The 27964-nt window shown below is 42.3% G+C and overlaps 1 protein-coding gene across 4 annotated transcripts in view; it reads right to left on the bottom strand.

The window, feature by feature from the left end:
* Window positions 1–1568: 1568 nt before the first annotated feature.
* The window catches only part of LOC148362889 (alpha-1,3-mannosyl-glycoprotein 4-beta-N-acetylglucosaminyltransferase C-like), a 40181-nt gene continuing 13785 nt past the window's right edge, over window positions 1569–27964 (bottom strand). For all 4 annotated transcript variants that reach the window (XM_088339346.1, XM_088339347.1, XM_088339348.1 and 1 more), the window contains 3 exons: window positions 8249–8387; window positions 3869–4016; window positions 1569–3799 (listed from right to left, as the gene is read on the bottom strand). In XM_088339346.1, coding sequence (XP_088195472.1) covers window positions 2634–3799; window positions 3869–4016; window positions 8249–8377 — 1443 coding nt within the window. In that variant the 5' untranslated portion in view covers window positions 8378–8387 and the 3' untranslated portion in view covers window positions 1569–2633. The remainder of the gene's footprint in view (window positions 3800–3868; window positions 4017–8248; window positions 8388–27964) is intronic.

The raw sequence follows: 27964 nt of genomic DNA, 5'->3' as shown, positions 1-27964 counted from the left end.
GTCTTTAGCCAAGTTTGGTGACAAGGCACCCCCAATAAATACCATCAAAATCGCCAAACATTCGCTTCCGTGTACCCTCTGAAATGTCACTCGTGCTCTGATTAAACACGTTTCAAAGATGTAAATAAGTCAAAATCACAAAATTAATCAGCAGCCTGCGTAACACGTCACTGTATAGCACACTTAGCTATCTGCATCACTGTGACACTGCATGGTAATGAGCTTAATGATAACGTTCATGTAACCAAAATTTCAAATACTGTGAGCTGATGTGGCAGGTAGGACAGTCCTCGGTTCGGAGAGTTTGATAGAAGTCACGGGTCACGGCACCAATGTAACCGCGGTGTACTTGTCCCACCAAAGATCCACATTCACGCTGGACTGGATGATGAGGTTTTTATTACAGTCTTATCCTTCAGATCTGATTTGCCCCTACGTCCCGGTCCGAAGCCTACGATCTGAGAGTGCCGGTCTTCTGGTGATCCCAAGAGCAAAGAAGTGTTCTGCTGGTTCGAGAGCGTTCTCCATCTGGGCACCGGTGCTGTGGAATGCTCTTCCCCCTGGGATCCGATCTGCAACCTCAGTGGAAATGTTTAAATCTAAACTTAAAACTCACTTCTACTCCATAGCATATGAATAACCTACTCTTCTCGTCGGCTGAAAAATAGTCTGTGTAATAATCTGTGAAGCCCTTTGAGACTCTTCGTGATTTAGGGCTATACAAATAAAAATGACTTGACTTGACTCAGGAGCTTCATGCAGTCACTGTTATTTGGCACTTGCTAGTGGCTCCCTGGCGCTTTTTCAACAAATCGCAACCCCAACAACCTCGCTCAAGTAGAATACCCGACGAGACAAGCCCTGCAACGCCATAAAGCTGTTATGTATCAAATTCTTCGAAGGGGCCTTTTCAGCATTGCATTTGCACAATAGCCACTAAGTTGAAAAAAATCTCATCCTAATGAAGAGGTAATGAAGCTGGACACACATTATCTTCACACAATATTCTACATTAATTATTTTGTTAAAATGGGTGTAACAAGTGCCAGTTCTGTGGTCATGGGATCAAACCTTCCTGTCTGGAGTTTGCACATTCTCCCCGTGCTTACGTAGGTTTACTCCGGGGACTCTAGTTTCCTCCCACATTCCCAAAAAATGGCCGGTTCAAATTGTCCCTAAGTGTGACTGAGCAAGTGAGTTGTCTGTCGCTGTGTGCCCTGCGACTGGGCGGCAACCAGTTGTGGGTGTCCCTTTCCCACTGCCCGAAAATAGCTGGGATGGGCTCCAGCATTCCCGGGACCCTACTGAGGATAAGCGGTGCAGATAATGGTGGATGGATGGGCGCAACAAGCATATCAGAACTGCTGATTTTCTTGATGTAGGGATGGAGGTTTGCAACACAATGGTAAAAAAAAAACAATAGAGAATTAATACATCAGGAGCAGAAACAAAATAAAAGACAGAGAGAATGTTGGATGAATAGTGAAGCACATGCTGCAAAATTCAAGGGCAAGTAAAAATCAAAATAATGGAAATTTAATTCAAATTGATCAGCATAGAAAATGAAAATGTGCTTACAGGAGAAAACAACATGGAAAAAGAGAAACGCTAGTTAGAAATCAGTGACATACAGGCGTCATAGAAATATACATTTACAATTGTGTTAAATGGTTGTATTTATTCAATGTTAAAAATCCTTCTCATTTAACTTCACATTTTTTGATTGTCTATTTCCAAATCGCTGAATTTTCACATATTATTAAAACAATTAGTATGCAACGTGTTACTGTGCTGAGCCTCTGCAGATGCTGAGTAAGGCACGCAATTCTCTTGCCTCCTGGTAGAGGGCGAAAGTGAGATCAAGGATTCTGGTTTGGTGCACACTTTGTCCCCAAACATTATTGATACTATTCGCAAGCTAACTGCAGATCCAGTCATACAGTATTTTTTTTCGATAATGGAGGGGTACGTATCTATTAATGCTTTTATTCATTAGGAACAGCTCGTAGACTTAATTCATAAGTTAAAGGTACAGTGTCTATTATTTAGTGCCACCTAGTGGTAAAAAAACATAATTCATTGAAAAAAAATGGTTTTGAATAATAATTAAAAGTACATTAACGATCATACAAAAGTGCATTTTTCAGAACACTAGTAAATTATTTTACATAACACGAGCCTCACCCTAAGGGAGCTGATATAATTGTTCATCATCTTGCTGCTACGGGTACACAGAAACCTCAAGACTGTCAAAGATGAGAAGTAAAATGGTGAATTTTGGTCACTCGGAGTCTCCGTTGTTTTTCTTGTGATTTTTTAGCACTCGTTTTCCGGTTGCACTGCACTATGTAGCGACATCTAGTGGTCAAATAATACACACTGTCTTTTTAAGGTAAGACAATAAATGTTTTTTTCTATGCTACAATTTATATATTGCTTTCTTGACTGTGCCTCACCAGACACGAACCTCATTATGAAAACAGTTGGAAAAGCTATATTAAAATCAATTTCTTTTATTAAAAAAAACAAGTAGAAAGGCTGAATTCGGAACCTTGTTTCACATTTATCCAGCAGATAAAATTGTTGAAAAATAATACACACAGGAAAATAGACATATTTTGATATTGGATTGGTCACTTGGTATTCAGACTACCAGGATGTGCGGTCCACAGGCTGATGGTCCTAATAATGAGCCAGTCCTTCTGATTGGCCGTCACCACGATGCGCAGACAGTCCACATCAAAACCAATCTTGCGGTCGACATCCCGGACCTCCACGGCGCCGGCTCGGAACTCCCCTAATGTGATGTAAGAGGCGCACTGGCCATCCTGCTTCCCCTCCCCACGTCTCTTCCCGACTTCCAAAGCGCCGTGGTGGAGGATGTCACCCCGTCTGTCCTCGGAACCGGTGGCGACTCGGATCCTGCTGATCTTGGCTGACTTGTTGAAGACCACCACGAAGAAGTCCCCGGTTGACGGAGGCTTGCCCCAGAAGTACTCGTCCACGGCGCTGTAAGCTTTAGCGGCGTCGTAACTCTCAAAAACAGCAATGTTGGTGTAGAAGCGGGCTGGCGGATTGTCAGGAATGTCCAGGGCGTCCTCTTCGAAGTCATCATCTTTCAGTTTGTTCTCAGCGCCCTTGTATGAGGAGTAGTAGCCCATGTGCTGGAAAAGCGAAGGTTTAAAGCGGATAGAGTCCTTTTGGGCCAGAAGGCCACGAAAATGGATGAGAAGCCAATCGCACGGCATCTCCTGGTAGAACATGAGCAGGAACCGCGCCAGGCGCGGCAGATCCCATGCGTGGTAGAGCTTCCCAATATAACCCAACTTTGAGAACTCTAGCGTCACCCAGTAAGAACCGTCCCGGGAGGCCACCACCTTCTTCAAGGCTGTCAGGAAGTTCCGAGAGCAGCGCACATCGTCCTCCAACATGACGTAGAAGTCGGAGAGGTTGGCGCAGAAGTTAAGTAGAAAAGCGTAGTCCACGTTCTGCTTGGAGCGGAAGCGTACTCGGTCCTCGGGGTCATCGTAGTTGCGCTTCAGGCCGTCCAGGTTCGGGTAGTACCTCTCGGGGGCTTGGATCACCAGCAGGCGGCCGGCGATGAGGTGGTGTGAGAACTTGCGTACGATTTCTCGTAGAAAGTTTTCACACCACAGCGAATCGAAGTCGGCCAGGTGAACCACCACCACGATCTCCTTCAGCTCCTCGTAGCTGGATTGGTCAAAGATAGACTTAATGGTCTCCAGTAGGTAGTTCCCTCGCTTCCTCTTGACCGACGACAGCCCGATGGTCAGGTACTCTGAGGGGGCAGATGGAATATGATGTGTTCAGCGCTGATAAATTCGAATGACAACAAGCAAATACTGACTTTTGCGCGATAGAGGGAAACCGGCCAGGTAGCGGTACGTCACGTTGATGGTCTCGGAAAAGTTGGACAGGTCCCTGAAAGTGTGCATGTATCTCTCAGAGCTGGTTGGATGCATCAACACCTCGTTCAGTTGGTGCTTTTCTGCCCCCTGAAAGAAAAAAACACCTTATAATTACAATATAAAGCAAAAATAGGAAGCCAGGCCCTTAAATATCTGCATGTTTGTGGAAGTTTCCCTTCTTCTACTCAGGTGATACAAATTATGCACGTTTTACATCATTGCCACTATTGGCCAATTGTGTTGCTGTTCTTGGATTTCCACACACTTTGGTAACCTATAAAATGTAATAAAAAGAAAGGGCTCTTTGAAGAATTCGGAATTTCTCATCTAAGATTTGGGCTCTCCCTGTTCTCCTCTCAAGTTCAAAATCCATTGACGAGTTAATTCTGTTTATAATAATGGACACCTGCAAATGAGATTCAACAGGATGCCAGTTTGTCATTTGGATTATTCATTGTCTTGACTATTGCATCATTGTAACTATCGGCTGCTATGGGAAGATTGCTGTTCTTCAATTTCTATATCATTTTGGGAAAGTTTGCTTTAGTAATCTAAGAGACGTTATAAAAAGAAAAGGCTCAGGGGAGGGCGCCTTTAGAACAGGTTGGACTTTCTTATCTGAAGGTTTCTCTCCCTGTCCTCCCTGCAATTCTAAAATTCATTGATGTCTTCTCTCCTTATTCTGACTTAACGTTTTGGTCCTTCAAAGATGGTCTGCCATTCGCCTGAGGCTTTCAGGCACAAAGATTGATGTCCATCTACATCTTTTTTCCCAGGACATCAGCGTCATTCTGGGGGCTGAAGCTGTATCATCTGGAGTAAAGACATCTGCTGAATCGCCAGTGAGTACGATTTGCACGTGCAAATCCTGTACTTGAAATCCTGGTAATACTCGTCCTTGTCAGGTTGTGGTGGAGTTGGTCTCTGCGGTGTTTTGATCTGTCATTTATTATGCGCAGCGATGTCTGGTTTTGAAAAAAAAAAGAAAAAGCCTCATTGTGTGCGTGAGCATACCTCATTGAGGGCGACAGTTTCCGATTTGCGCAGTTATAAACTCCGTAAACAGGGTGTGTGTGAGTGTGGACGACGGTCTCTGTGTAGTTTCTATATCTATATATTAATGGTAATATTCATGGGGAGTACCAGCTAGATCAGGAGTCAGGAACTTTTGGACCCAAAGAGCCATAAAAGCACTAACATTTTGATATTGACCAAATTCAACAAATTCAACAAAACTGCCAAACCCGCTCTCTAGACAAAAGCTAATGCCAGAACCCATATAACCATACCACTTATTCAAATTCGACTCACTCCTGCAGTTGCTAAGAGTGTTGAGGCTCATTTCGTCATTTTTATTCTAAACAATGGTTTCAAAACAAGGTGCGTGCAAGTTTTTTTGTAAAAATGTCACAAAATACTGCAAACGAGAAGGATACCGTATCTTCCTTCTGTGCAGACAACGCTGGGTGAGGAGGAGAAGGAGTGCGCTCACCCAATCAAATTGCTCAACCTGCTTTGCTAGAGCTTTTGGGTGTTTAAAATAATTTGTTATGTGGCTTTTCATCATAAAGTGTCTCAACAATGAACATATTGTTTAATGAGCTTTCATATAAAGGATTATTTAGCTATTTACAGACAAAACGGGGAATGTTGGTGTGTATCTAGCTCCAGTATCCGGGATCATTTCGTCTGTTCCGTCCTGTCCGGTACCTGCTCGTGTATCCTGTATCTGGTATAGAGCCCGTCTGCCTCTGGCTTCCTGTTTTCCCGCGCCTGACTTCTCTGTGTTGCTTCTACCGCCCAGCGATCGCCGCATCACTGACGTTTGTGTTCACGCGCATGACTGCGCCATTACCGTAAAATAAAGCTTGTGTGAAAACATTACGCGTCTGGGTCCTCCGTCTCTTCGGGTTCTGACAGACTTGTTAATAAGGACTGGATGATTCAGCATATTCTGGCCAGCTAAATTTATGTTCTCTTCTAAGTTTGAGTGTCTACAAATGTATAAACCTAGCACTAGCGTAGTAGGCTAAGGAAAATTGTAAGTATTTGTAGGGTTCGTACACCCCTTTCACGACCAAATTCAAGCATTTTGTAAGCACTTTCGAATTTTTTTTTCCAATTTCTCCAGTACCATTAAACGAAGGAATCTGATGTGCATCAATCCATAGCCCTGTTGTTTAAAGTCACTCGTGCTCCTCAAATATGTCCACAATCTTCACACGTGTTTTTCAGGTCCACAGATATAACGATTTTTTATATATATATATACATTAGAAGAACTGACTGATAAAGCTTCTTGGAGGGTGCATTATTCATTCACTCACACATTCACACTTTTTTGGTGGTGGTGAGCTTCATTCGATGCCCCGGAGCAGACAGACGGAAGCGTGGCTGTCAGATCACGCCTACTTCAACCGACACTGAACATTCGCACCTTTCATGCACCAGTGAAGGCAACGTGAGTGAAGTGCCTTGCTCGAGGACACAACGGCACTTGACATCTGGAAGGGAGACGAAATCAAACAGGTGACTTTGGGATACTGAGCCACCCGCTTTATCCCCTGAGCAAAAACAAAGCTTCAGACTATTAAAACTCAGAAGCTTTACACCAAAGCCACAGTTGAAATCTCCTCCTCGTTCTGGAAATTGGGTTTTGTCCAGCGTTGGAATGTAATTTACATTTCTGGCTAATGTTAGACAACATTTTTTAGTTCGCTGTGGTTACAACATGATGTGTTACTCCGTTACTTGTTAAATCATGATAGATAGATAGATAGATAGAGAGAGAGACAGAGAGAGACAGAGAGAGAGAGAGAACGAGAAAGAGAGAGAGAGAGATAGAGATAGATAGATAGATGGATAGATAGATGGATACTTTATTCATCCCCATAGGGGAATTCACAAATCATGAACTACAACGTCCTTAATCCACTGCCAACAGCAAAGAAAGGTGGGCCTGTTTATATTTACCTACAAAATAGAACTGAATACAGTCCTGGTAGCACTGTCTCAAGCACAGAGAAAGAGGTGGCTGAGTTTCTCCTAATAGAGATATTCTCCCTACTGTATATACTCGCATTCAAGCCGAATTTTCAATTGTGAAATAAAATACTCAAATCAAGTGGTCAGCTTATATGCAGATGTGTGGTTGTGTGTCACCAGCAGGAAGGCTTGTACAGGAACAACAATGGCGCGAAGGTGAGCACAGAATTGACAATAAACGAGTGCTAAATTTCTTTCTTTTTCTTGTAGTTATTTTAGAAATACACCATGCCTAGAAAAACAAAATAAAACATTTTGGACAGTACTCACACAGTCGAATACCCTTATCATGGTTAAAATTAAAGCACTATCAAGGTCAATTTTCTATTTTTTCCAGTACCATTAAAAGAACAAATCAGTGTGAATCCTGTATTTTGCAGAGCCACAAATATATCTGCCGTTGCAGTACTTTTAAACTTGCGTGTACAATTATCAAGACCGATGATTTTTAGATTTTGAGTGAATCGCGAGAATATTTGTGCATTTTAAGAATACGTGTGTTAATATTTTTGAGACAAATCTCCACTTTTAGTTTTTGGGGTAAAATGACAGTCATTTCTAGCTTAAAGTTTCAGTTGCATAAACGTCTTCGTGTTACAATTTGCCACTAGGAAACGCTTCCTTGGGCACGGTTTGCGGATATGCTATTGGCTGAACTCCCGCCTTCTTTGGCTTCTTCCAGTTCAAACTCTTGTGTGCTTTGTAAAAAATTAAAAGTAAGTGCAATACAATATTGCATTTTATTTTCTATATCTATTTGTTTAATGCGTGGTCTGTCAAGTGATACTGCCAAGAAAAATCATATGGCAAGAATTTGAAGCATTTTCAAGCACTTCACAAAAAATCCAGCATTTTCCTGACCTTGAAAACACCACATTAAAATTTAACCATTTTCAAGGATTTCAAGCACCCATACAAATTTCATTTCCTAGACATGGGGAACTACAAAGGGTTTGAAGCTTAGAGACAAAATGTATATGGAGTGTCTCAACTAAGTGTTCATTTGCAAGATTGGGGTCGGTTTCAACGCGAGAGTATATACGGTCATTTGTAACGCGTTACATTTTGTTGTCAGAAATCCGGGGCATAATTAAGTTAATTTTTAAATGAAGTAACTGGTTTTAAAGTAACTTAAGTTTTACTATTGTTTTGGAATGCTCCCGACACTGACGATGAGACCTAACGTCTAGGAGGGGTGCTGGAATCTAACATGTGAGGATTTCAACTTTGAAACTTAAAATCCAAAAATGCTGGAAACCAAGTTCTGTCCTCACCAAGACATATCCGTCCATGTCCAGGTAGAGGTTGAAGAGCAGCAGGAAGGCCAGCAGGAAGCCCAGCAGAGGCAGCGTGGACCTCTTCCTCAGGATGCGCATGGTGTCCCAACACTTCAGCCTCAGCATGGCGCGCTCACTGCCAAGACACACATTCATTTGAATTTTCTCAAACTGGGTAGCACTAAGCAATCTGGTGATGATGCGTTTGGGTCAAGGTGGAAAAGAGAGTTTTCCTCCTGGTTCGTTCATGGTCGTAGTAAGATAGCCACCGTAGAAACAAAAATCAGAACGATCCACAGTATGATGATGTTTTCACGTTACAATGTGGAGTAAGATGTTTTTTTTGGGCCCCACATCACAGCATTTTATCCCGCTACGGCTTCATGAAGATGCTGATATGCTTTTGGCTGAACTCTCTCCCACAATGGCCTTCTCGTTCTTCTTTCAGTTCAGACTCTTGTGTGCTTTCTTAAATTTTACGAGATACAAGATTGTATTTTTTGTACTGCATTAATGAGCTATGGATCCCAAGACCTGCGGTGATGCCAAAGGGAGAAGCAAAAAATATGGTAACCATGGAAAAAAAGCTTGTTATTGCCAATAAATAGAAAGAAGGCACATGCATTTTTACCTTTGCTTAGAAATATGACCGTTACCAATCGACAATAAGAATAAGAAGGTTAATAAAGCAAAAAAGTCTTTTAGAGGCATGACAATTCTTCACACTCAGTATCAATTTTACCCATTGTTTCCACTCACCTGTGCATCCACCAAAAACCTCTAGTGCACCAGCTTAAGTCATGTAACACAAAGATGGATAAAAAGTCATTTGCCCATAACATATATATATTTATTTATAATGCTATTCATTCATATACACATAAATCACATGTACTGTAATTACTACTTACTACGCTATTTTGTTAGTATTTTTTTCTGTTGTCGTGCCTTCAACCCATAGTCTAAGTTTCCAAATATATTCTTTGAAGATATATATACATTTTTATGTATTTCACCGAAATTGCAAATTAAGTTGTGGTTTGTCAGTTGTTTGTGGTGCAGTATCAGACTCACTGTATTTTGTTTGTATGTTTCAGTTTTTGTCAGAACCCGAACAGACAGTGGACCCAAACGCGTAACATTTTCACACCAAAGCTTTATCTTACGGAAACAGGGCAGTCATGCGCAGGAACACAAACGCCAGCGATTCGACGATCACTGGGCAGAAGAAGTGAGACAGAGAAGAACAGGAAGCCAGGGACAGACGGGATCGAAACCGGAGAGGACATACAGGATCTATACCAGATGCAGGATACTCGAGCAGATACTGGACAGGACGGGACAGACGGGATCAATACTAGATACTGACTACACAAGCAGGATACCGGACACGCAAGATCGATAATGGATACAGGATGCACGAGCAAGGTACAGGACATGACGGGACAAACGGGATCCATACCGGATACAGGAGCAGGATACCGGACAGGGCGGGACTGACGGGATCGATACCGGATACGGGATGCACGAGCAAGATACCGGACAGGAGGGAACAGACGAGATGGATCCCAGATACTGGATACACGGGCAGGATACTGGACAGAACGGGACTGACAGAGTCGATACTGGATACAGGATACACGAGCAAGATCCCGGACAGGAGAGGCAGACAGAATCGATACCGGATACTGGAAACACGAGCAAGATATCGGACAGGACGGGACGGATGGGAGTGATACCGGATACTAGAAACAGGAGCAGGATACCGGACAGAGTCAAAATGCTTGCCTTGCTAGTGCAGAGGTTTGTTGACGGACTGACAAGGAGTGAATAAGAGCACTGAGTTTAAATAGAAGGGGAGCCAATCAGGCAACCAGCAGCAGCTGGCGGCAAACAAGCGGGCCCAGGTGAGAGCAATGGGCAATTGTGACAGTTTTACTCTATTTTGGAATAAAGTGGAGCTTGGACACACTTTTTTTCTCAGAGGAGTTAAACTGCTGCTAAAATCCTGTATCATACACACAAGGAGAGCAAAACAGTAGTGTTTCATATCCAAATCGATCTAATCTAAGCTACTTTTAAATCCCTTTTTGTGTGACTCATTGTCTCTGAAACGGTTTTGTAAAAAAGTACACAGTTGTACTTTAGGCCTCTGCAAATGTCTTTAGCGAGGTTGCGTGTGAAATCACCCCCAATAAATACCCACAAAATCGGTAAACACCTGCTTTCATGTGGTTTGCTATCGTGGGGTTTCTAACGCCCTGCGGTGGCCAAATCGGGTACTGCAACTCTGGACCACCGATCACTCCAATCAGCCGAATCCAATCTTTTATCAGCCCGAGAACTCGCTTGTATATACAAGTTAGATGATTTAACCTGGAGCACTGGGGATTTGGAACACATGAGCATTACCATACGTCTCTATCCCTGATATGGCAGTCTCACCTCATGGGCCCCACCTTAATACGCATTCATATCGTATTCAGGGTATCTACTGTATTAAATCTTTGCACGTGATGTCATGTTCCCTGCTGTGGCAGAATGAGAGCCGTGACGGACGGCAAGAGGCACTTGAGCGCACTGCAGTCGAATAAGCAGTTGAGTTGAAACTAATACTAATAACCACGGCAGAAGAATGGAACCACCACTTTTTACCAAGGCGATTTGTTCCTGTGTGGTTGGCAAGCTTCTAAGCCCAATTCGGAATTGTATCCCTTTTATTAAGACAGGAGACGGCAAAGTTTATCTGCAGTCAAACAGAGGGACACTGGCAGGCCGGCAGCACTCATATATTCCAGGATTTACAGCAAACATTTTTTACAAGGTATGTTTGATGTATTTCAGAGCAAATCAATGTTAAAGAGGTACGAGTCACGTCAAAGACACTCAATATAACAAGTTAGCTAATGCTAACTTTATATGTTAGTGGCTTACAGTTACCATTTCTTACTACGCTGCTTTTATTTTGATTAACCAGGGATTCAAAACAGTAATCTTCTGAAAATCACATGTATTGAAAATTGTTATGTGCTCTACCATAAAAGTTATCACGCCGAAATGAACTACTAAATTACCAAAGGATAACACGAGAGACGTACGTTCAGAATAGAAAACGTCATTTGGCCAAAATAAACATCTTCAACATGCTCAAAGGTGATTTCTATACAAGGTGCAAATGCCCCGTACTTCTGATGAAGATAAGACCAATTTGTTGAATCGTCTCATACGTGTTCAAAGAAATGCAGGAATCAAAATGACGTAAGAAGGAGTTCTTTTTATTGATACACAATTTTAACAAGAGACTCAGCGAATCAAAGATATGCGTGTGTCTTTATAGTTTTCAGCATAGCACGTGTACCCAGTTTGGCCCCGTCCCTTTTCACATGCCCAGGGTTCCGTCCTTATTTGGAAGTGTTCTTAAGTTTATGTCAGTTTATGTCACCTTGCCCTTTGCCGTTATCTGTTGTCCTCCCTTAAGGAGGATTGTTTATCCGCCGAGACCTTCCCGAGATGTAAACAACATTTCTCCCAACTGTGAGCAAGTCTTTCAACATTTCTTTCTAAATGTACGCAAATCTATTCTACAAATGCAAGTTTATTTTCTACGGCGGCGCAGTGGTTAGCGCATGTGCGGCACAGTTCTGAGGTCATGAGATCGAACCGCCTGTGTTGAGTTTGCATGTTCTCCCTGTCCTTGCGTGGGTTTCCTCCGGGCACTCCGGTTTCCTCCCACATTCCAAAAACGTGCATGTTAGGTTGATTGTCCGGTCCAAATTGTCCCTAGGTGTGAATGAGCAAGTGAATTGTCTGTCCCTGTGTGCCCTACGATTGGCTGGCAACCAGTTCAGGGTGTCCCCTGCCCACTGCCCAAAGACGGCTGGGATGCGCTCCAGCACCCCCGCGACCCTACTGAGGATAAGCGGTGCAGATAATGGATGGATGAAATCTCTGCAGAAATGTGAGGGGGTGTACTCTCTTTGATGACAAACTTTAGCTGTTTTTGTTGTTGTCGTCTGTTGTTTTAACAGCCTCGTCCACTGTTTTCTACAGGTTACTACTGTCCGTCATGGTTTCGTGTGTTCAAAGGGTCAGTCATGAGAAATCCAGACAGTCTTAGCCGAGAAAGGATCTTTTTTTTTCTTGTTTAACTTCAATCAGACACCTCACACAAAGCAACTCACAATATATTTATATGGAAATGAAGTCACGTCAGTGCATGAACAAAGAGAAAAAGCGCGTTGACTCGACTTCAGGATGCATCTCCGCAATCTTTGTTTTCCATCTTATCTCCATTCTTTTTTTTCATTGACGACAACGTTCGAGTATCTCTGATCGCCTATCATCTTCAAGGTGCCCTCTGTAGGGTCGGTTCATCTGGCTTTTTCGCCCCCCTCTCAGAGCTCGGACCCCTCGCCGCCTCATGGAGATGGACGAGGCGCTCGCTTGTAAACGCGGCTCACGCTGGCTGATTGATTACTTGGCTTTGCTTTGACTTTGCGGGCTGTCGAGCTGCTGCGGGGAGGCATCAATAACGCCTTTAGCCTCTCGCTACAACGCGCCGGACAGGCCCCGTCAATCAGCCCGGATGCTAAGCGGGGCTAAAGACGCTGTCCCTCCGTAATTTAAAATCGAAAGTGGAAATTCCGGACATGTCGTTTCATCAGGGCAAACACTTTTGGCAAATGGCTGGAAAATTCACATTTTGTACACAGCTATACTGTTGATGCAGGGGTCTCAAAGTCAATTGAGTGGGGGCCCGCTGAAGCTAGGATTTGGGTGGGGTCGGGCCAAACCGGGTTATTCACAAAAACAGCGCTGTTCTTAAAGGGACAGTGTCTTATATGTGTCCACCTGATGTCACTGTGTTATTTAGTGCAAGCAAAAATGAACCCAAGGAAGACTACAAACTACAGAGACTGAAAGTGAGCAAAAATCACCCTTTTCTTCCAATTTTTACCCAGGCTTTCTTAGAGAAAGACAAAAAGAAGGAAGAAAAATATATATTTTTAAAAGGAATGAAAAATAAAGAGGAAGAAATAAGATAACGAGGCTAAAAAGGAAAACGGAATAAAAAGAAAAGTAGGGGAGAAGAAAGCCCAAATAAAAGGAAAATGGAGAAAAACAAAGAAAGAGAAGAAAGCAATTAAAGAAACAAAATTAAAAAATGAAAATACAAAATGCATTTTTCTCTTCCTTTTTTTCTTGAGTTTTAATTTTTGACTAATTTCTTTGCTTTTCTTTTTTTTCTCTTTGTCCTTTTTTATTTTTGATTTCTCTTCTTTTCAAAAAGTAATAAGGTGCATTTTGGTCCCTTTGAGTCTCCATATTTTGTCTTCTTCCGTTGTGCTTTTAGCGCTCTTTTTCGGTGGCCCGTCAGAATACTGGAGCATTTAGTGGTAAAGTAATACATTAACTGTCCCTTTAACTTTCATATTAAAAAGGGGGGCTCAAACTATCATCCTGGGGGCTGCAATTCTGAGACCCATTATCATGAACCAGTAAAGGATCAGGACCCAAACGCGTGACGTTACTCACACAAGCCTTTTATTTTACGGTAAATGGGGAATCGTGCACGTTAGGCAGCAGTCTGGGATGAAATGAAAGGAAGCCAGAGGCCAACGAGCAAGATACCAATTGCCCGAGTTGATATCTGACAGATGGGGACGATAACGGACAGGACGAGACAGACAGGGAAGATAATGAAACAGGATATCGAAAATAAACAGGACAAACTGGATGGGAACGAAAACTGGAGAAAATAATAAACAGGAACAAAATAGACTGAAACAAAACTGGAAACTAAAATTAAACAGGACAAAATAAACAAGAACAATACCGGACAAAAAATACCAACAGGAACAGGACCGATTCGAAACCCACGTCTTGCGGGGCAGAAGTTCGTTGATGGACGGACAAAGGAAAAATGAGAGCCCTGAGCTTAAATAGACAGAAAGCCAATCTGTCAATGAGCCGCAGCTGGTGCCACACGGGCGGGGCCAATTGGGCGCCATGGCAACCGTGACACCCATGCCGTAATGATCTTAAATCGTGAAGATCATAAGCAAGATTGTGATCTGAAACAATAAAACAGGTGTTTCCAACATGGTGCCCCTTAAAGACAGCTCTAGTGCCTGCGGACCTGTTCCAAAAATAGCTTACCAGACCTGGGACATTGTGATTTTCTTGTAAACTATTATATTTAGTGGTTGACTGAGTCTATTTGACCCTACTTTCAATAGTAAACTTGATAATAAGATAGTAACAACACAGTAATAACATGATAAGTTCTTATTTTAGAAATGTTATGAAACTAGGTGCCCTTTGCACTAATTAGTAACAAAAAGTAGCCCTCAGCTTGAAAAAGGTTGGAGACCTCTGATTAAAAGATAATCAGATCGTCACTAGGGTGTAAGCACTTCTGTTCTAGAAGTCCCCAGGCTAAATTTAGCTCATATTTCTCCTATGCTAGTGTTACAATGGCTAAGTACAAATGCTAGCATTGTAGTTGTGGTCGGTAATGCTAGCATCTCTGCGTAATATCCACATCAAAGTCATAAAGTATTGAAACAAGAATGAGATCTCCAAAAATCAAAGATAGTTTTGTGAGCCGATACTGTAATTTGATACCTAAACCTTCCGTTCTGCCCAAACTCTTAGCACATAAAAATTTCTTCCCTCAGCCAAAACTGACTGATTGTTTTTTTACCTTAAAAATTATTAGCACTGATATCAATATAAAGTATCGGTACATGTCCAGTTTTACAAATAAGAGAATGAGTGAACACAGTAGATGGTTGGGGAGTCGGTTGAAAAACAAAGGGGGGCGGGGGGCTGCAATGTTACGAGTTAGTTCGATACCACCATTGATGACTCTCTCCTGAATATGTCATGATTACCGATGAGAATAACCTGTGCCCGCTCCTTTGGCGCCAACTGCCTCCGATTCTGATTGGCTCCCTGTCCCTATTTAAACCCACTCCAATCTGTCCCCTTTTGTCAGTCCGTCTGCAAACCTCAGTTAACCCTAGGCAAGGCTTTTTTCGGCCCCGACTCCCACCTATTTTTCGCTCCCGTCTTCGACCCGTTTTTGATCCTGACCACGTCTACTCTCCTGTCCCGGCTTTCGACCTCTTTTTGTCCCCGACCACGGCTACTCTCCTTTCCTGGCTTACGACTCGCTTCTGACCCCGACCACGTTTTTGCTCTCCTGTCCCGGCTACTGACCGTTTTTTTACGTTCCTGACAATGCCATTGCTCGCTACGGAAGATCCACTTTTCGCATTCGGGGCGACCTGCTTCCCGCGTCCAGCAATCACCGGATCACGGGCGCAACCATTTCTCTTGGTTCCAATAAAACTTGTGGGAAACGCAACGCAAGTGGGTCCTGTCTCCATTCTGGTCTTGACAGAATAAGACGCATATTTTCGCTAGCGCAGGCGCAATAGCCACATCTTCCTAGAAGTTCTGTTTTGAATCTTGATTATCCTCAATACTTTTAGAGAAACATTCTGTGGCCTGATGAGTGAAGGATTTTAAAGCAGACACAATGTCGAAAATGTAAGATTTTTTTCCCCCTACTTTAGGGTGGGGTGGCCATTATTTGAGGTGTTTGAGAATTGGAATGTTAAAGAGTTTCTCTATTTGTTAACAATGCCCAATTGAGATCAAAAAGCCCTTATGGTTTCTCACCACCGTGCCTATCTACTTTATCTACCTTAAGTAAAGCTGTATGTGGCGGAACACATTCAGCAGGAAGAATGGGGGCCGTTTGGAGTGATGGAAAGTGACGTCATGTTCAGCCCCGCAGGTTAGAACGAGTCCAAACGCCAAGCCCAACCCCCAAAAAAGACAAAAGAAGAAGGGTTTATTTGAGCGGTCTAAGAAATGCACATACTTGCACGTGCATCATGAACGAGCTGACAAAGCTGCACTGATGACACGAGCCAGGAGATGGCGGACGTGAGTAAAAAGTTACAAATTCTGTACATCTCCTTTAATAAAGCATGAAAGGAAAATGGTCGGAAATGTTCAAATAATCTCAAAGAAAAAATGGAAATTCTGAAAAAATAAAATCATGATATGATTTTCAAGGCATACAAATATACCGAAAGACTTAAATCAAACGCAAGGGCCGTTTATTCCGCATCCCGATTCGACGGGCCTGGGGACACAGCGGGAAATAATGTGGGTCAGAACCACCGCTGCGTAGTAGCGTCTATCCTTGTTAGCGTTAGCGGCGGCTACGCCCAGCAGCTGCGCAGCAGCATTGCGGGGGGGAGGGACGACACTTCGAAACGAAGTACAAAATAATACATCATAAAATGGCTACCAGAATTTTTAAAACAGCTGAGTTGCCAAATATTCAAAACTGTTTTTCAGAATGGATCAAGATACTTTTGTCATGATTACCGATATGCATCACCTGTGCCTGCTCCTTCGGCGCAAACTGTCTTGGACTCTGATTGGCTCCCTGTCCCTATTTAAACCCACTCCTATCCGTCCCCTTTTGTCAGTCCGTCTGCGAACCTCAGTGCATACTAGGCAAGCCTTTTTTCGACCTTGACTCCCACCTGTTTTTTGCTCCTGTCTTTCCCCCGGCTTCAATCCGTTTTTGATCCTGACCACATCTGCTCTCCCGTCCCGGCTTTAGACGTTTTTGATCTCGACCACGTCTACTCTCCCGTCCCGGTTTTCAACCTTTTTGCCCCCGACCACGTCTACCCTCCTTTCCTGGCTTATGACTCGCTTTTGACCAAGACCACATTTTTCCTCTCCTGTCCCAGCTACTGGCCCGTTTTTCGGTTCCTGACACCGCCATCGCTCACCACGGAAGTCCCACTTCCGCATTCAGTGCGACCTGTTTCCCGCACCCAGCGATCACCGGATCGTGGGGGCAACCCTTCCCTTTCCTCTAATAAAACTTGTGAGAAACTTAATGCAAGTTGGTCCTGTCTCCGTTCTGTTCCTGACAATTTTTAAAATTAGGATTCATTTTTCGTACTGGCATTTAAGGGAGTAGCATTAATCAGTCTCTACATCGTTTCAAGTGGTGCTTTTAGTTTACAGTTAAGAGAAGGCCTTGAGTTTTATCAGTCCTTGCCACACTAAGTCTGGTGTGATATAAGGATTGTTTCACTAACTCTTAAGTTTAGTTTTTCTCATAGGCAACCCTCCTAGTATAAAAGTGATAGTCAGTCATTTTACCCTGCACACATGTTGTGTAGATTTTTTAGATTAAAAAAGATGTAAATCCTGGCTTGCCTGTAGTTTGCGAATACAAATTTTGCCCTGCCTCTTGTCTGAAATCAATTAGCAGAAGCTCTGCCTCACTAGCAACCATAAAGGGGACAAACGCTCTAAAAATGGATGGATGGATGGATGGATGGATGACCTTCACCAAGGAACAAAGTGAGCAAAAAATTGCTCTACGAGCACGTTTGCATTTACAATTTTATGCCGGTCGGTTTGCAGTAAGCAAACGTGACCCATTTCCTCAAGTGAGTGCGCTTCCAATGCATAACCCAACGCTCCGATGGCCCTGGGCTGCTTTAATTAACGTCGCGAACCTCGTATCTTGCAAAATTCAAAAATAATGTGATTGGGAGCTATTAAAACATTTGTGTAGCGACCACGACACGCAGGACTTTCGCCTCATGCGCTGTGATATATCATTTTTTTTCCATTTATAATCTTCCATCTTTTTTTAATCATGGTAGCAATGGGTTCTTTGGACAAATTTTGTTTGAATGTATAACGTAACCTCTTGCTACTTTGCAGCCTCAGCGCATCGCCGGTTTAAAATGTTTCCAAGATTCATTATCACGCATTGCACTTAACTGAAAGCGGGACCAGCAGAGCACATTTTGTCAGATCTTGCAGCTTTTTTTTCGTACTGTCCAAAAAAAGGTGAACTGCACTCGTGAGGCTGCAATCCATAATCCCCAATTTCATATTGCTGTGAGCTGGAGCCGGCGGAGGGCCTAAATTATCCCTAATTGAATATTGCTGTAAGCAGGGGCTTCTTTGGGGTTTTAGGCTAATCATTATGGCCTGCTTACAATGAACTGTACTGTTTTGGCTGCAATTTAATATCCTCAACTGACTATTGCTGAAAGCTGAAGAGAGAAAAAACGTGTCATGCGTAACAGCTTTGTTCCTGTCAACCCCCCCCCCCCCCACCTAAAATGAACAGCACCAGTGCAGCCGCGATCCAATATCCCCGGTAAACTCTTGCTTCAAGCAGAGGCTGGCTGAACACATTTTTGGTGCAGATTGTGGGGGATTCTTTTAACATCAAAAACGATAGATTGCAGTAAATTTATTAATCCGAGTGTGCTTGACCGCAGTAACCATGATGATGAAGGGTTCGACAGATCCAGATTAATCGTTTTTTCCAATGCATTCAGATGAATGAACTGTTTTAATAAATACTCCATTGGGCAAAACTTCAAGAATGGATTAATTTGATTTCCACAATAGTTAATGTGAATAGCATGAAATAAAAGCTGGAACTTTTCTATGCCCTTAAAGCAATGTTCCCTCTAATTTTCCACGGGTCTGAGCATTCACATAAAGTCGGTGAGCAACGCTTGAAACAACAGTGAGCAACCATAATGCCAAGTGTGGCAAGATAATTAATTATCAAACATGTCCAAAACTTGACATTTTGCTGAGTTTCCGGCAATCCAAAATTATTTTTCTCTTTTGCATGAATTGACTCAGGTTGTACGGCCTACAAAGGTCGTTTGTTCTTACAATTCTTTCACAAGATATCCATTTCTTTTTTTTCCTGATATATTTTGTCGCATAATATTTACATTTTTGGGGGCTTATTTAGTCGGTTGCAAGATACAGAACTGTACTTAGTCACATTTTTTAGTGGAAGTACAATGTTGGCAACAAGATTCACTTGATACAATTGGAAATAATTTTAATGCAACACACTTTTTCTTCTTTTTTCCATGTTTTTTTTCTACTTTTTTTAAAATTCCTTTAAAAAAAGTCTCATTTAGTTTATTTTTTCCGAGCTGTTACTTTTTTTTTTGTTCTCCATTTACTTTTTTCCTACGTTTCTTTCTTTTCTTTTTTTCTAAATTTTTCCTTCTTTTTTTCTCTTCCTTTTGTTTCTTTTTTTCCCAGCTTTTCACTACTTTTTAATTTTGGTATTTTTTCCTTTTTTGTTCTATTCCCCATTTCTTTTAAGTCATTTTGTGCATAGTTATACATAATATTTGGTCATGTTGGGATTAAAGAAGCAAAAACAACCCGAAGAGCCGTTTAGGACCCGAAAGAGCCGGTTCCTTTTAGTGAGCTGAGCCGAAGAAGCCGGTTCTCGACAAACTCTACTAACTTTACTTTTGAACTTCGTTCGACATTGACTTCAAAATACCGCATTTAGGAAACAACGTCAGGGGAACCCGTGTATTTTTACCTTTTTGCACTGTAGTCGCTTCTTAATTAGTAATTTTGATCCCTCTTTTTTGTGCGCTGGCTAGATTTTCTTGTGAGAATGTGCGAGCAGTGCGCAATTGCGCACGCGCACAGCTTAGAGGGAACACTGCCTTAAAGTACTGTAATTTATTTGCTTTTTCACCAAATATTTTATCAGAAAATTGTTAAATGTATTTATTCAAGACAGTTAAATTTTTATTGGTTAATTGATGATGATTGATTTTTTTATTCATTATTATTTCCCTTTCCCTGGATCCAAATAGTCAAAAGCTTCTGTCAATAGGAATTCAAAATTCTGCTTGTCTTCTCATCTCCTGATGATGAATGCCACTGGCGTCCTCGTTGCTTACACAGAATCTGACTGGCACTGAAAAATTCATTAAGTGCAATCGCTGAATCCAATTGACAGATACATAAATTGATGTGGCTGGTCTCTGCATCTGGATGAGAACTGATTTAATGTTTTGCTGAATCCACGTGACAAAATGACGAACAAAATTAGGGTGGAGATGAGTTTCTTTGTTTACGTTATTTAAGTGTTCAAACACAAGGTTCGTCAATGCGTACTTTTAATAGTTGCGAAAATTTGTATAGCAAGTGCACCGCATTAGTCAAGTCAAGTCCTGTTTATTTGTGACGCCCTTAATCAGAAGGAGTCTCAAAGGGCTGCACAGACCAACGATGATTGCAAACTAGACTATTATGACACTATCCCCTGATCTAAAACCTACATGAGGGTATGGAAAAACTCAAAAACCTCAACCTTGAGAAGGGACCGCACATGAGGTAATCAATAAACAATTGAGGTTAACTGTCAAGACACTTTACAATAAAAAATAACAGAACTAATTTGAACCCAAAACAAGCGTTTCACCCAGAAGCTCTAGCAAAGCACCCAAAGCAATTTGATTCGGTGAGCTGTAGGACTGGGCGGATGTATACACAGGAAAGGACAGGACGCGTGCACTTTATTTTCTTTGCCCAGCGCCGCCTGTGTCATGAACCGGAACATGAGGAGAACCCAGATGTGTGATGTTTCTCACACAAGGTTATATTTTACAGGAAATGGGGCAGTCATGCACGTTAACCCAAACGCCAGTGATTCGGCGATCGTTGGGCGGTAGACGCAAGGCAGCAGTCTGGCGTGGAATGACAGGAAGCCAGAGGCCCACGAGATCGATACCTATTGTTCCAACAGATATCGGACAGATGGGGTCGATACCGGACAGGACGGGACAGACAGGATTGATATCAAACACTGGAGAACGAAATTAAACAGGACAAAATAGACGGGAACAATACCGGACAGGAAACCGGACAAAGTCAAAACACACATCTTGTGGGTGCAGAGGTTCCTTGACGGACTAACAAAAGGATAAGTGAGCACTGAGCTCAGATAGAAGGGAAGCCAATCTGTCAACGAGCTGCGGCTGTCGCCACATGGGTGGGGGCCAATCGGGCGCCATGGCAACCGTGACAGTCTGCACTGAAGGTAACTACGTCGGCATCCTCGTTTGCAGTATTTTGTGACATTTACACCAAATAACTTTTAGACATCGGTATTTATATTATAATCGTACATATTTGTAGACATTTATTTAACACATTATGAAATTATAAATGTACAGTGTTGTAATTCAGTTAAATACACGTGTTAGTGAAAGTACCCTTTACTAATTCATATGGAAAAACGATAAAACAGATGCACAAACTCCAGAAATCTTAAATATGGAAATGCACGTTGCGCCAGCATAAAAATGTAAACGGATCATTTCTTTTCTCCTTCCCTCATAGAAGGAAACACTTAGAAATTAACATACACCATCAATTTCCTTTTTATGCGTTTTCTGCATCAGTATCTCAAAAAAACAAAAATGTGTGAGAGGTTTCTCTAGCAACACGTGTTGTTGTACGTAGTTGTGTATGTGCACGTTGCAATCATCTAGGAGTAAACAGCCGGTTGTCGGTCCTCCCACTCGGAGACTTTTAAAGCAACTGCCGGCTTGTAAGTGTTTACTTATTCATGAAAAAGTGGCGGAGGGAAAGTGTGTGAGTGTGTGTGCGTGTGTGTGGGGGGGAAAGCATGCAGTTAGTTTCTCCCCTTCCAGCAATTACTCTCATCCCGCTGATGCAGGGGACGAACACGTCTCTTTAAAAATGAATGCTAGCTCAATGCTATACTTGGCCAAGCCACGAAAATAAGGAGTTCCTCACTGGATCGGAACCAAAACGTAACAGGCCTCAAATCTGATGGCTTTTCAATTTGTAGCATTGGAATCATTCCATGAAAGTCACACATAAATACAGTGGCTTGCGAAAATTATTCGGTCCCTTTGACCTTTTGCCACATTTCAGACTTCAAACATAAAGATATAAATAAGCTGAGAGACGGGCACTGGAAAAGCTGCGGTCAATCGTGGACAATTCATCACATCCACTAAACAGCGTCATCTCAGCGACAGACTGCTGTCACAGTCTTGTTCCAAGGACAGACTGAGGAGATCATTTCTTCCTCACGCCATGAGGCTCTTTAACTCCACCCGGGGGAGTAAAAGCCCACATTAAACCACACCCCCACATTGCATATTACCCTATTTTTTTTACAGTGTGTATTTTATGTAGCACTATCTACATACTCTATATCAACACATTACATTGGGTATTTATGTATTATATTCCTTTTACTTTATTATTGTTTTATTTTCAACACAAGGATACTGCTGGAAGTGTGAATTTCCCTACGGGGATGAATAAAGTATCCATCTATCCATCCATCTATCCACTTTAGTTTTGATTTTGTAATATCTTTGTGTTATTTCCATAAGATAATTGTTGTAATATCATTATAATGTAGTGTGCAGTTTATGTTGTAATCATCTTGTAGTAGTATTTTCGTAGTAATATTTCTCTCGTAGGTTTCTATATTATAGTATGTTGTATTGGTATTATTTAGTATTTACTGTAAGTAGAAGTATAATTGGTGTTTTTCCAAAGCAGTATTTTGGTAGTATTTTTGGAGATTTTTTGTTGTATTTCCATAGTAGTATTTTGTCATATTTCTTTTGTATTTTTGCAATATTACTGTATTTGTCTTTTTGTATTATTTTTGGAGTAAATAGTTCAGTAGTAGTATTTTGTAGTAATTCTATACTATTTTTTTCCAGAATGGAATCAAAATAATATATGAAGTGCCTGTTTTTAAGCACTGGATTTAGTTTAGATCTAGTTTTTTCAGTTATTGTGTAGTATTTTTGTTGTATTTCTGTAGAAGTATTTTTGAGTGGATAAACAAAGTGACAACGAGGACAATGTTGGAAGCAAAAAAAGTAAACCACTCTTGGGGGCCCCCTTGTTGTTTTAAGCAGCCGCTTAGCCCGTTTATGCCTCTGAACACAATAGCCAAATTGTAATAGGTGTCAATTTCATGACTCAATCAAAGTCATATTTTTTTTACATTACCGATGTTTTTGTCCAGTAATACTCATGCGAGATATAAGTAACACTGTACTGCTGTAGCGCAGATCGATACGTTGGAAAAGAATAAATACCCTGTAGTCAATTAAGGCAAATAAATACACAGTGTTTGTGCACCTTTTTTCATGGCCAAATCAAAGCACTTTTAAGGACTTTCAAAGCCCTTTTTTCCAGTTTCCTTAGTACTATTTCAAGAAAAATTCCAGTGTGAATCTTATATTTTTCAGAGCCACGGATACATCTGCGATTTAAATTAGCATATACTGTCATGATTACTCATTACACTCACCTGTGCCCGCTCGTTTGGCGCCAGCTGCTGCTGGTTACCGGATTTGTTCCCCCTCCTATTTAAGCTCAGTGCTGCCACTCGTCCTTTGTCAGTCCGTCAGCGAACCTTCGTTTACACAAGGCAAGCACTTTGACTCTGACTCCCGTCGCTCCCGTTTTGTCACCGGTTTCCCCCTCGTCTGTTTGTCGTTTGTCTCCGGCTACAACGTGTTTTTTGACCCCGACCACTTCTAACGACCCGTTTTTACCCGTTTGACCACGCTCCGATCTCCCGCTCTGGAAGATCCACTTCCGCATTCCGAATACGCTCCGATCCCGTGAACGGCTTGCTTCCCTCGCCCAGAGAGCACCGGATCACTGGCGCTTGTTTTTCCTCTTTATCTCAATAAACTTGTGAGTAAACATTACGCATCTGGGTCCTCCTCCTGTTCTGGTCTTGACATGTACGTATTTTTAGGTGTAGCACGCACCCTTCTTTTTGGGCGCAATGACGCCTTATAGGGTAAAAACATACAAACTCATGCCAGCTACCGTAAACCACAAAAGTAAGTTTTCCCAACTCTGCTCTGGCAGCTGCTTTTACTGTAAATGTTCTCATTAATATAAAACCAAAAACGAGAACATATCTTGAATTAATAGAAAAATACTGATAAAATAGGCTAAGGATTGTTTTCCTGCATCGTATTTATTCCCCCGTCTGAACTTACTCGCGACCCCCTTTCGCCGTTTCATGAATAATTCACGAGGAGCTTGAGGCGAAGCTTCTTTGTCCGGCAGGGAGACCACGGTAAAGATATTTGATTTTACGAGAGCGGTTTTACGGCCCGTCGCGGCAACGGGGATGACATCAGCCGGGCCGTGTCGATCGTCCCCCGCTGCGGGCGAGGCCATCTGATGTCAAAGTGACATTTTGGGCTGTTAGTCACCGAGGACGTGGAAGGGAGAGTGGGCGCTACCTGGGCTCCAGAGGGAAGTAGGAGAACGGGAGAAGATGACGGTGTCGGAGGGGGAAAAATGAAAAGGTGTGATTGCTACTTTGGGAGCTTTGCACTGGGAAAAGTGAGAATAAGATGCAAGGGGAAGATGTTGGTCTCCATGGCGACCAGCCCGATAGGAGAGAGAGCTTTCCGTCTTGCTCACATTGGGGGGGGTGGGGGTGGGGGGGGGGGTGGTTGCCTCCCGCTTGACAATAACTCGGGGACCGTCTTCACTTCTTGGGAGTGAAGACATTCATTTATGAAGTTGTCATCAAAAAGGTAGATAGATCTCACAATAATCTATATGTTTGTATACTAACTTATTCGCTGCGGTAGACGGCTAGAGATAAAAAAGATCCAGTCAAGTCAAGTCAAGTCATCTTTATTTGTATAGCCCTAAATCACGAAGAGTCTCAAAGGGCTTCACAGATTATTACACTATATTACACAGACTATTTTTCAGCCGACGAGAAGAGTAGGTCATTCATATGCTATGGAGTAGAAGTGAGTTTTAAGTTTAGATTTAAACATTTCCATTGAGGTTGCAGATCGGATCATCAAATTTTCTTTCTAGCTGGGCTGTCGTTGAAATCAAAGATCCTTTCTAGCAAGGATGTCATTGACGGCTATAGACATCAAAGATCCATTAAAGCTTAGCTGCCATATATGGCTTGTAACATCAAATATCTGTTTAGCTAGGCTGCCGTTGAGGCCTACATAACGCGTTAGCATGTAGCTGTTAGGATGACTCGTTAGCATGCATCCATCAGCATAATTTGTTAGCATATAGCAGACTTTATAATGCAGTATATCCAAAGTCGGGCCTGGGGGGGCTTTTGCTTGTGATTTTTAGTGGTCCGCGGCCTCTGTCATAGAATTAATAATATGTGGCCTGTCAGTAATGTGGACCGCGGTATAAAATACATTCGTTCAAAAAACAAAATCGTAATTTCTCCAGATGATGACAGTAACCCTTGGACACCTTGCCCTTGGCTTTCTGTGAGAATTTTAGACCAACCCAGTTTCTGACAGGAAAAAAGGGAAGTTGACTGTGAGGGCCAAGTGGAAATTGGAGTATTTTTTCACAGAAATTCTGAAACAACTGCGTCTGGCTAATTAGCCCAGACACTGTGGCTGTTTTCAAACAATACAATATTAAGAGCGCCCGTTAGACGAAACATGCTGACTGCGAAAAGCTAACTGGAAACAAACGCTATGAAAAGGTGAAGCAACTGCAAAATGTTTTAACAGCAAAGCAACGCTTTTTCACAAGACCCTCCGGGTCAAATGAAAATGTGACAAAGGCTAGCACTGCAAACCTTTCACAGAGGGTGAATTTATTCAAGACTGTTCAAAGAAGGCCAGGCTTAATACAAATCTGTCAAGCTTTCTGTTGTAATAGAAAAGGAGACTCCGAAAAGTACCCGTGGCGAGGCGACCTGGAACCATGTGGTGGAAAAGCAACAATAGACAGCTATAGATGCCAAAGATCCATTTTGGATAGATTGCCATAAAAGGCCGTTGATTATTATAGAGGTCAAAGATCCATTGTAGCTAGGCTATCGTTGCTGGCCGCCTTAAACACCTATAAACATCAACGATCCATTCTAGCAGAGAGTCATTTGCTGTTCGAGGTGTCGTAGATTCTTTTTAGCTAGGCTACCATACATGGCTGGAACCATCAAAGATCAATTTAGCCAAGCTGCCGTTGATGGCTATAGATATTGAAGATTACTTTAAGCATTAAAAATAGAGCATCAAGGTTTCTGAGAGCAGTAAAACTTTACTTAAAGATCAGGCCTAAAAAATCTGAGCCCGACCAGATCTGACCCACGGGTATAGAAGCCCGAACCGAGATTAATCGTTAAACCCTATTTGAGGAACAGTAAGCCCAAATTTTCCTTTTTGTATGTGGGATGAGGAAGGGTGATTTTGGCTGTCTTTGGGCCGGGTCGGGCCGGGTTCGGAACGGGTTCGGGCCCGGGCCCAATATCCTACCACTCTTCTACAGTAAACAGTTCAATTTTGATTCCTGAAAGACAATAGAATTTAATTGTATTAATACATTACAATAAAGAATTCTATTCCCTAGATACTAAAGAGATTGAGAAATTAAATTGTGAGAGAGAGAACTGGAGTAGTCGTGGAACTGAGCAAGCGTGTTGATAAGAGAGTACTCGGTTGGTTTGGACACATGGAGAGGATGGATGAGGAGCGAATGTTGATAGATAGATAGATAGATACTTTGTTCATCCCCGAAGGGAAATTCACATTTCCAGCAGCATCCCTGAGCTGAGAACAATCGAGAACAATCGAAAATAATAACGGGAGCTGCTGGAGTGGCTGCCATTCGTGACGGCGCCGGAAGAAAAGATTCAATTTGAATCATGTACAAACAAACAAACAGTTGAATCATGTACAAACAAACAAACAAACAAAATATTCATGTTTCAATAAGTGGAGTGTTGTGAATATAGCTATTTTAATATTATTCATCTTATTTTTTCATTTTTAGTTTTACATCACATGTTTATTCTGGAGTACCAGTCTAATCTCATTGTAAACAGTATTCACAATGTTGGTACTGTATCAATGACAAAAAAGACATTTCTATTCTATTGCATTATATTATCGGAGGATCTACAGAGCAGAAGTCAATGGAAGGAGACCAAGAGGAAGGCCGCGATTGACGTGGATGGATGGTGTTATGAGTGCACTGCAGGAAAGAGGTCTAAATATAATGGAAGCTAGATCTCTTGTTTGTGATAGGAAGAGGAGAGGTGTTGTGAAAGGATAGTGGGATTGTGGACGCATTCTTAAGGATGGGCTGGACACCCGTATGATGCGGCAGGGGTAAACCAGTAAAAGCTGTCGGGCCCTGCTGTTGAACAAAAGAGTGTGTTGTGTCACCCTGACCCGAGTGACACGGCCGCTTTCTGGTGTCCCAAACACTTTTGTGTGTTTTTTTTTTTTTTTTTGCTATTTTTTTTTCCCTTTCATTTTCTTTGTTATTGTATGTGTTTGTCTTGCTGTCGGTCACCCCTCTTAAGGGATATGACCAAAGTCGGTCGGTCGGTCGGTCGGTCGGTCGGTCGGTCGGTCGGTCGGTCGGTCGGTCGGTCGGTCGGTCGGTCGGTCGGTCGGTCGGTCGGTCGGTCGGTCGGTCGGTCGGTCGGTCGGTCGGTCGGTCGGTCGGTCGGTCGGTCGGTCGGTCGGTCGGTCGGTCGGTCGGTCGGTCGGTAGGTAGGTAGGTAGGTAGGTAGATAGATAGATAGATAGATAGATAGATAGATAGATAGATACTAAAGACACTGCTTTTGCTGCCAGCATTACCTTTTAATTTAATTCTATTGATTTATAGCCGTGTTTCTCAACTGGCAGGTCCTTTTTTCAGTGGGTCACTGAACTTTGGCTAGGCCAAAGAAATTTACGGAGAAGAAAAAAAAACGAAGGGTCAGTTACACTCCTTAACACTAGATGGGGACTGCTCAATCTCGTCTACCTGTTCAGTCATTCATCACGT

Source organism: Urocampus carinirostris, chromosome 7, assembly GCF_059441175.1.
Source record: "Urocampus carinirostris isolate Australia breed hairy pipefish chromosome 7, RoL_Ucar_1.0, whole genome shotgun sequence".
Taxonomy (NCBI): Eukaryota; Metazoa; Chordata; class Actinopteri; order Syngnathiformes; family Syngnathidae; genus Urocampus; species Urocampus carinirostris.
Note: the sequence above shows the minus strand (reverse complement) of the source record. Positions and strands in the feature narration are given on the sequence as shown.